A 7,132-nucleotide genomic window follows, 5' to 3' on the forward strand; every position below is an offset into this window, starting at 1 on the left:
GTTATACATAAATACTAACCTGTATTTTATCTGTACACATTCCCACAATATTTACATGTACCTGTATCATTTCTCTTATTAAAATGTAACCAAATACTAGAAGAGGCTTTACTAGGTTTTCTATTGGTTACCTCGTTTCCTTGAGTTGACGACAATGACAAAAGGCCTAATTCTTGTGCTTGAGAGAAAACAGCAGGCAGACACACCACATTACTTTCATCATTACACGTAACTCACCAACCATTTTAGGTTACTAAGCTACCAGAATTTTTTTAATAGTAGTGCTTCGTTTATTTGTTTTTAGAGTACTTGTTATTTTCAAATACTGACTAAAAATAAGATTTTAATAGATTTAAATGTAAAAAATTTAAACTAAATTGGGTATAAGCATAAACTTTTGCATAAGCATCTTTTTTGCTAATAAATAATATTTAACTCAAAAATTTGTATTTAACAAATTTAAACTAAATTCATCATAAGCATAAGCTTATATATAAGCATCATTTTTGCTCATAAATAGTATTTAATTCAAAAAATTTGTATTTAACAAATGAAAAAAATTTATACCAAATTCATCATAAACATAAGTTTTCAGTTCATACCTTCATGATACAAAATATATATATATATATATATATATATATTATAGCTAGTTACTGGATGGAGTCTACAGGCTTAAATTGTTGAACCCATTACCCACACCAAATATAAGCGGGTTTCAACGGATTGGGTCGAGTCGGACCCAAAAGTCATTAAGTACGGGTAAAAATTGGGTTGGATTGGGTGATCATGTTGTCAGATCGACCCAAGCCCATGTACACCCTTTTATGCACACAAATATTTATATAAATTAGAAAAGGTGAGATACAAAGATAGATTGGAATAAATTCAATTGATGTGCTTTTTAAGAATACGAGTACAACTATGTGTTGTTAATTGATAAATCTATTTTTATAAGATTTTAAGAAGGTATGTACCCTTTATTTTGACTTATTTTATAATTTTGAATTCAACTCATTCTTATTTATTTCATTTTTATTTGCACAATTAATCATCGGATGACCAAATAATTCAAATTGGTCAAATCTACTAAGTTTTTAGTGCAAAAATATCAAGTTTAATATTTTAACTTATGAGTTCAAGAAGGAGGTTTGTTGTATACTTCAAGAAAATTGAGTTTTATGATAAGAAAATATTGACAAAGAAGGGAAAATGGTGTTGCATAAAATTAAGATCTTCTTGCTATCATAAAGAGGAGAAATGAAAAACAGAAATAGGCCCCATACGAGAAACATAATTAGAAGAGGAAAAAAATTAGAGAGAGAAAATAAGGACAACCACTTTGGAAAATTAAGAGTGCTTGGAATTTGAGTAAAGTGTCTCAAATTTTGGAGGAAAAAAATCGTACTCTTTGAGGGTTTTGTTTCTTTTACTTTAATTGATGAACATTACTTTATTTTCTATATGTTAACTAAGCATTCTTTTAGGTCTTTGGTGAATCTTGTGATTAAGATACCATTGTAATATGTCTTAGTTTTAAATTCTAGTTTTATTTTAGATTTTTTTTTTGTTTAACTCACTTAAATTATTCTTTTGTTTTATTTAAATATTTGGGATGATCGACCTTTGCATGCCTTAATCAATCAAACTAGTGACTAACTATAATTAATTGGTAGATCTATAAGATAATCGAGATTATGATTCTTGTATGATACCAACTACAAGTAGAAGATCTATATGATCATTGAGATTGTGATTCTCGTATGATGAAACATAGATACTAATCTTTCAATCACTCAACCTCTTGGTTCTTTATGTTTTCTCTTAGTTATATTTTTTTTTTATAATCAATCAAAGAATTAATTCAGGTAAAATAATACTACATTGAATGACAAATTCATATAAATCTTTCTCTATGAAGAGATTGGATGTAGCTAATGTATTGGTGGTGAATGAGAATAAATTGATTTGTGTTTTTTTTTTCTTCCTTTTCTCTTACTTATTGTTTCATTTATCATGTTTTCAACAATACCATTGTAAATTGTTTTTAATTAATTTTTTGAAACCAAACACAATTGAACTCCCACCCCTTTGTTGTGTTTTTCTCTCTACATGCAATTTGTTGTTTTTGTATTTTTTGTTTACGTTATAATTATCACAATTCTGGTTTTGTTAGTATGAATTAATTTTTTTTTGTATTTTTTATACATAAATCATCACAATTGTGGCTTTGTTAGTGTTATTTAATTTTAGTTAAGGTTAAATTATTTTCATGACTAAGATAATTTTGTATGTAGAAATAAAAATTTTATTGAAAATTTATGTTTTAAACGATTGAGTAAAATTTATTCAATAGCAGAATTTGAAACAAAATCTGATTTCAATAAAAATTAGTTGGTAATTTTTTTAGGTGATTTGAAAGTTTTATAGAAAAAATTTGTAATTTTTGGGTTAAAATATTAAAATGGTATTATTTTATTAACATGCTTTCGGTTTCGTTTTTTTCCGTTGTTTTGAGTAATTACTAAAAAAATTGTTTGAGATTTAGAATTGAATAAGATCAAGATACAAGTGATTTTGTGACTTCGTTTATGCTATTACGTGGTAATAAAATTTTATCATATTTGAAAAACCAAATGAATTCTACACGAAAAATTGAATAAGATTTATTTGTGACTTAAGAGGGATGGATATAGATATTTTTTAATAAGAAAATATTATATTTGACGACCGAGTCATTTTCACAACGAAAATTTTAATTAGTCGTATTGTTATTTACTTTATTTATAATAAAGTGATTTATATTTTCTAAAATGAAATAATATTTTTTTAATATATTTATTAAATTTTATTAAGTTATGGTTTAAATCTCGTCGAGAAATTTCTTACGAAATTTCTTCGTATTTTAAATTGTCAAACAATTTTTACTCGATGAAAAAAATTCAAATAAACTAGAATTCGATAAACCACTATCTTATCTTATTTTATATTCTATTATATTGTGTAACATTATTAAAGTATCAACTTAAATTTTGATTGGTTCCTACATTCTTTGTTATACGATTTTATTAAGCTTAAAATATATATAAGTATTTGAAAACATATATTAAACTCTAAAGAATAACAGAACATTTGAAAGAAAAAACAGGACAATATATATTGTGAGAATGTGATCCAGTTGTTTCAATTTCAAAACCAAATCAAATGAAGTAAAACAGGAACAACTTGTTTCAATTTCAATTTTTGACATTCATATTACGTTTTCCTTACCTAACACGTTACTTGAATATTTTCACAATAATGAATAGATTACAAAATTTAGAAGGTGGAAATTGAGCATTATTAATGCATGAAAACATATATAAGGAAAAAACACAAAAGAGAATTCGCACATTAAACTTCCTGGGGGCAAAACAGAACAACATATCACAAGCAAAGTTATTTATGGTTCCATACTTTCATTGACAAATTTCATACAATCATCTTTCTTCAACAACATTAAATTGGCTTTTCCTTATTGCAATTTGTAGAGCTTCAGATATTTCACAGGCGTCTAGGCTTGAAAGCTTATGATGATACAATATGATTGTCTGATAATATATAGTTTTTTATTTTGTTTTCGAAATTTTTTTACATAATAAATATTAATTTTTTTAAGCAATATGAAATAAAGTAAAAAAAAAAAAGACAGAGTATTTCAATTTTATTTTTATCATTGTATGTTATTTGGATTAACACTTGCAGCGACATTGAGTCAATTCTGTTTGCATCTTTTTATTTTTTTTTCTCTAAATACTTGATCAAATCATGATATCTCTCTTGTCAATCAGTTTAGAGTGGCAAATGAAATATTGTAAAATATGCGAGTGTGACAAATGAAAATGTAACAAACTATATATATGACGAGTTTATCTATATTTAATCAAAATTACTTATAAAATCTTTGAAGCGATTTGAATGTTATGGACTGTCTTCTTTGAAAACCATCATTTCATGAGCATCTTTCACAATAATTTAATTTCTTATGATCATTCTTTTTAGGATGATACATTTTTTCTCGTACAACTTACTGATATAAATTTTTGTTCATTTTCTAGAGATAATTTTGAGGATGTAGTCAAATTAGATTTGTAAAATCCATTTCAAGAGGATGACCCTTTTTTGGGGTGTTGGATTCTAGTAGTATTACTTGAGTTTTTTTTTCTTTCTCTACAACAGTGATCAAATATTTGTTTTATGAAATCCAATAACAGAGGAGTTCAAGATCATCCCTCGAAACTCTCTTGAGTCTGTATCACCTTATCTTAAAGATAGGGTTATTCCACTTGGATTTGGTTATAAACAAGCTAGAAATGATTATAAGTTGATTAGGTGGATATTTTTTTATTATCAATGTACCCAAAATTACGTAGAATTCAGTATTTCAATGGATAAACTGCCACCATAATTTAATTTCGACTACAATTTTTGGGAAATATGTAGCCTTAGAAGTAACACTAGGAGAAAACTTGACGAATGTGTCTCTGTTTCACTACCATTTGGTTATGTGGCTTCTGAACGATTGCACATGAAATGAATGTGTCATTGGTGGTACTATAACGTTGTTGTTGGAAAAGGCTTAGCATCATTTGACTTGGTCACTGAGGTGATTATTACAACACCTATACCTGTAGAAATACTTTCAGATGTGGATGATGAATGTTGATGTAACACCAATGTCTTTAATGGTGTTAAATGAGTCTATTGCTTTGTTCTCATGGATTTTAGATAATACTACTTTTAACATATCCATTTTAGGAGAAATTGGTGCAAAAAAATCATGGACTAAACTTTTTCTTATTAGGCCATTTTCTGGTATTAGACTTCCTATTGGAGCATGGAGGAAAAGTGATTTATTTTTTCAAAACGAAAATGGTGAATTGATTTGGTTTAATTTAAACACCCAATTCATTGAGGAGCTTGACATTAAAGAAGAATAAGGAGAGTGTGATAATTAGAATGTATAAAAGGAGAACATTAGCAAAAGCCTCATCCTAATGTAATCTACATCGAATATTACACGTAATCCAATTCAACTTTTTAAAAACTGAAGAGATCACGAGTTCATTAAATATGTGTAAGGAAAACTACATAAAAAAATACCACTAAAGAAGAACAAAATTGAAATTCATTAGAAATGATGGACTTGAATTGTTTTAACAATATCTTAAATTTATATGAAAAAACAGTTCCATCCTTCTCGAGTTGTACATAAAATCTAATGTTTATTTATATTATAAAATAAAATGAAAAACATTAGATAATTTAAATAATCAATATACAAAATGTATATTTTCATTAATTAAATAATGTAATACATAAAATTCAATTTTTAAAAGATTGTAAAATCCTAATACCCACATCCATAAATCTTTTCTATGAAATCAAATTAATGATTGAAAACTTTTTTTTATAAATTAATATACTAAAAGCGTTCCCTTTAATGTCAAGCTCCTCAATCAACTGGGTGGATAAATTAAACCAAACTATTTTACCATCTTTTTTCTGAAAAAATAAATCACCTTTCTTCCCTGCTCCAATAGGAAGTCTAATATCAGACAATGGCCCAATAGTAAAAAGTTTAGTCCATGATTCTTTCTTTCCAATTTCTCCCAAAATCGATATATTAAAAGTAGTATTATCTAAAAACCATGAGATCAAAGCAATAGACCCATTTAACACCATTAAGGAGATTGGTATGTCATCAGCTTTAAAATCATCATCCACGCCTTGAAGTGTTCCTACAGGTATAGGTGTCGTAATAATCTTCTCGGTGACTAAGTCAAACGATGCTAAGTCTCTTCCATCAAGAACACCCTTAAAATGCCACCAATGACACATTCCGTTCACGTGCAATCGTTGAGAAGCCACTCTAGAATGTAGCGGTATAAAAGAGACATCTTCGTCAATTTTTCTCCAAGAGTTACTTCTAAGGCTATATATTTCGTAGTCGCAAACAAATTCTGGGTAACAAACATAATCAGGACTTCCATCATAATATTGATAATCCCCATAAAAGAAACATGCACCTGTAATCAACTTATAATCATTTTTAACATGGTCATAACCAAATCCAAGTGGAATATCGTGATCTCTTACATAAGATGATACAGGCTCAAGAGGGCTTTCAGGGATGATCTTGAATTCCTCTGTTGTTGGATTCCATAATACAAATCTTTTATCGCTAAAAAATCTTTTATCACTATGGTAGAGACAAAGAATTCCGGTAATACTACCAGAATCCAAAATCCATAAAGAAGGGTCTTCATCTTGAAATGGATTTGGCAAATCCAATTTGACTACATCCTCAAAACTATCTCTAGAAAATGAACACAAATCTTTATCAGTAAGTTGTAGGAGAAGAGATGTATCATCGTAGTACGAATGATCATAAGAGATGAAATTGTTCTGAAAGATACTCAAGAATTTATGGTTTTCAAATAAGAAAACCCATGATTTACGTACGCATCCAAATCGCTTCAAAGATTTTAGTGGCAATTTTGATAGAATACAAAATGCAAGATCGTCACATATGTAGTTTTTAACCTTTTCTTTTGTCACACTTGCATATTTTTCCATTTCTACTTGTAATCGTAAACTGGTTGACAAGAGAGATGTTGTGATTTTGATCAAGTATTTAGAGAACAAAACAAAAAGATGCAAGCATAGTGGGGGTAAAACTAACTATATAGGTGCTTGAGTTAAAAAAATTCGAAACAAAATTAATTATTGATAAATACAATAAAATATTATTTTCTAACTTAGTTTATAAGTATCCGTAAAATTGTTTAATTGAGAAGTAATTGCAAAAGATTTTTTAACAAAAAAAAATATTATTATATTGGATTTTAATATATTTGGTCAAAGATTCCTTTAATTTAATCAATTAGAAACTAAAATAAGAAGTAACATCAATTTTTTTGGATTCTCGATTTCCACATTCATCTTAATTACCATTGAAGTCATTATTTATTTTCAATTTACTTTTACTTGTTTTTTCAATATATAATTTCTCTTAAATGCTTTTCTTACCTGTTTATTTTTGTAAAATATATATCACTCAAATAAATAAATAAAATCTAATCAATAAATA

The 7,132-nt window shown here is 27.3% G+C and overlaps 1 protein-coding gene across 1 annotated transcript; it reads right to left on the minus strand.

Annotated features, from left to right (window-relative positions):
* Nucleotides 1–5,415: 5,415 nt before the first annotated feature.
* On the minus strand, nucleotides 5,416–6,618 carry LOC101512816 (F-box/kelch-repeat protein At3g06240-like). Its single transcript, XM_004515131.3, has one exon. The coding sequence runs from the start codon at nucleotides 6,616–6,618 to the stop codon at nucleotides 5,416–5,418; it is 1,203 nt and encodes a 400-aa protein (XP_004515188.1).
* Between the last annotated feature and the right edge of the window lie 514 nt (nucleotides 6,619–7,132).

The sequence above is a fragment of the Cicer arietinum genome, chromosome 4 (assembly GCF_000331145.2).
Source record: "Cicer arietinum cultivar CDC Frontier isolate Library 1 chromosome 4, Cicar.CDCFrontier_v2.0, whole genome shotgun sequence".
Lineage (NCBI taxonomy): Eukaryota > Viridiplantae > Streptophyta > Magnoliopsida > Fabales > Fabaceae > Cicer > Cicer arietinum.

Coding starts and splice junctions, on each gene's coding strand:
- LOC101512816 (XM_004515131.3), bottom strand. CDS start 6,618: ATGGAAAAATATGCAAGTGTGACAAAAGAAAAGGTTAAAAACTACATA.